Source organism: Amblyomma mixtum, chromosome 10 (assembly GCF_055824585.1).
Source record: "Amblyomma mixtum isolate Tamu chromosome 10, ASM5582458v1, whole genome shotgun sequence".
In the NCBI taxonomy this organism is placed as follows: domain Eukaryota; kingdom Metazoa; phylum Arthropoda; class Arachnida; order Ixodida; family Ixodidae; genus Amblyomma; species Amblyomma mixtum.
In genome coordinates, this window is record NC_143021.1 from 156509169 (window position 1) to 156511979 (window position 2811).

At 54.9% G+C, this 2811-nt stretch overlaps 1 protein-coding gene across 1 annotated transcript; it reads right to left on the bottom strand.

The window, feature by feature from the left end:
- Window positions 1-529: 529 nt before the first annotated feature.
- LOC149327448 (uncharacterized) lies at window positions 530-2369 on the bottom strand. The gene is made up of 2 exons (XM_089564883.1): window positions 2231-2369; window positions 530-1683 (listed from the first exon to the last, which is right to left on the bottom strand). Exons 1-2 carry the CDS (start codon window positions 2367-2369, stop codon window positions 530-532), a joined length of 1293 nt encoding a protein of 430 aa, XP_089421009.1.
- Between the last annotated feature and the right edge of the window lie 442 nt (window positions 2370-2811).

Here is a 2811-nt window from a genome sequence, read left to right on the forward strand (position 1 = left end):
AGGAGGTTTCAGTCAGTGTTTTCTGCTGCCGCTGCTAGTGCTTTACCTTTTGGGTTAGCTGTTTGGTATCCCCAGCTTTTGTCCATTGCATTGAAGTCTCCTAGTATGATTAGCGTGTTGTTTTTTGCTAGTTTGCGTGCGCCATGGAAAAGTTCGTCAAATTTTGCTTTCCTCTGTTTTGGAGGACTGTATACGGTCACAATGAAGATGCTGCCCCTCTTTCTTTTCTTCTTTCGTATAATTTCTAGTATAACGTGTTCTACGTCGGTGTCGGCAATCTTGTCATGGTTTATGGCGATGAGCGCCTTACCGACTAGGGTTGCCGTTCTTCCTTTCTCTTGAGTCTCGTAGCACGTATATCCTGCGAGTGTTGGTGTAGTGCCCGTCTCTTGAAACGCTATGATGTCGGGCGGTGCTTGTTGTGTATGAATGTGTTGTTGGAGGAGGCCCTGCTTCTTGCGGTAGCCTCTGCTGTTCCATTGCCATATGTCTAGGGTTTCTTGGTTGCCAAATGTTTTGTTGGCCATATTTAAGCTTCAGTGTTGTTTGTGGCCGAGTTGGCGAGGGCTGCCAGCGCGGTGCGGTGGTAGGCCTTTTCTCTAATGTTATCGGCGAATTTCTGCTTGCGGATGCTACTCCGGAGTTCTGTGACTTGTAGTTGCACTTGCTGCATCATCTGCTGCATCATTTGCTGGATTTCTGCCTTAAATTTAGTGAGATCCTCGTTGCCTGTTTGCGACGGGGCTTGGATTGCTAATGTTTGTGGCTGCGGAGGGCTGTTCGACTTAAGGTCTCGTACTGTCTTCGTGAGCTCTGCTATTTGGCGCTCTAGCTCTGTCTGCCTAGCGCGTGATAGTTCTAATTCGTGTCTCAGCGCTGTTTTATCCGCGTCCTCCTGTCTAGGTTGTTCGCGGTTGCTGTTTGTGTTTGTGTTCTGTTTGTTAGTTATCCCTCCCGAGTGCGGAGCAAACCAGGGGTTTTCGGCTCCCCAGCTCACCTTGACGCCGCCGCTCTTTCGGGTCTGCTTCTGCTTGTTCTGCTGCTGCTGCTGCTGCTGCTGGCTCCCTCCCTTGATGGCCGGGGGTGGCAGGGGCGGAAAGGACCGTGACCGGCTCCGTGAACTGCTCCGTGACGCCCGGGATCTCGAGCGGCTCTGGGAGGACTCCCCCTCCGAGCTGAACCACCTCGGTTTCTTGCCACGGTCGTTCCGGCTGCGGCGTCTGCTTTCGCGTCCGCCGCCGTTGTTGCCGCTGTTGGCCTTGCCTCGCGACTCCCTGGCTTTCTTTAATCGCTCTTGACACTCCCTCGATCCGGTAGCGTGGTCGCCTCCGCAGATCAGGCATCTCGGGGTACACTGGTGGTCTTTTGGCGGGTTTTGCATCCCGCACTGTTTGCAAGCCTTGGCGTCCGGTGTGGGGCACACGTCGGAGCGGTGACCTGGTTGGCAGCAAACGTAGCAGATTTGTCTTGTCGGCCGGTACGGGTAGCACTTGTACTCAGCTCCGCAGTAGATGACATGTTTCGGTGTGATGGGTCCGTCAAAAGTGATGACAGCTGTCTTGGTCTTGCCTAGTCTTCGAGCGCTGTGGATGGTAACACCCTGCGTGCGCGTCCACAAATCGGCTTTCAGTTCCTTCGGTGTCGCTCCGGGGTCAACTCCGTGTATCACGCCACGCCGGGTGTCTTCCGGTGCGGCCACGTAAGCATTCACGTCGTATGAGCGTCCTTCGATCTTGAGGCTAGTGATGCGTCTCGCGAGCTGGGCGGCCTCGTCGTTCGGCGTGCTCACGATTATAATATTGGATCATGTACGGAGCCTGGTGATCAGGTCTCTTCCTTCGAACTTGTTGTTGCATGCCGCGGCTACGGCCCGGGCCACTTGGAATTGCTGGAGCGACTTGACTACAAGTCCCTTCGGTCGCAAAATAATCTTGAAATCGTCCCTGGGGAGCGGGGGCAACCTTCGCCTGGGCTTCCGTTGCGTTTACTTTCCCGTCTTTTTTCAGTGCGCCGGCAGCTGGTGCGCCAGCTGTCGGCGTAGAGGCCGGGGATTACCCTCCGAGGTCACCTTGAGCGGCCGGGGAAATTGCAGCGTTTGCGGCGGCGTTCCGTCCGTTTTTTCTCTGTCGCTTTTTTTTTTGGCGTTTGGTCAGGGCCAATTCCCAATTTGACTCGTCTTCTTTTTGGGTGTCTTGCTGCTCCTGCATGGCGGAGTCCTCGATTCCCCCACCTGCCGAAATCTCGGAGTCGGAGATGTCGAGGTAGGCGTCGTCCACCTCTTGTGCTTCTAACAAATTCTGGGCTATTCTGCTCGTTGATGGCTGAAAATCTGGGCATTCTGCGGTACGGGAGGCGGTGACAGGCTGCATCGCTGTCGCTGAGCGGGCCTGGCTGCCGCGAACGCCGTAGTCGTGCTAAGCCTAAGTAGGCTTAGCAGCGAGCGTTTCCCGCTAAATAGTCGCCCGAGCCACGCGGGGCTTCAAAGTCCGGTAAAACTGCCAAAAATGGTCCTACCGTCTTGAAACCGGTGTCCGGGTGATCCAGCTTGTGAGGTCTTTCATATCCAACTAAAAGTTGGTGGCCCAGTGGGCCGATATAGTCCGTGGGGGTTGAAATCTGGGGATCGCATGCGACGCACGTCCGCACTCGAACGACTCTCACCGTCGCTCCAGAGCTATAGTCTTCGTTCGAGGAATGCGTGGTCCACAGGCTTTTCTTCTCCACTGTACGGCACCTTTGAGGGATGCCAAAGGGATGCAGCATTTTCAAGAGGGCTACCAAAATAACCGGTCAATACAAGCAGCTTCAGTA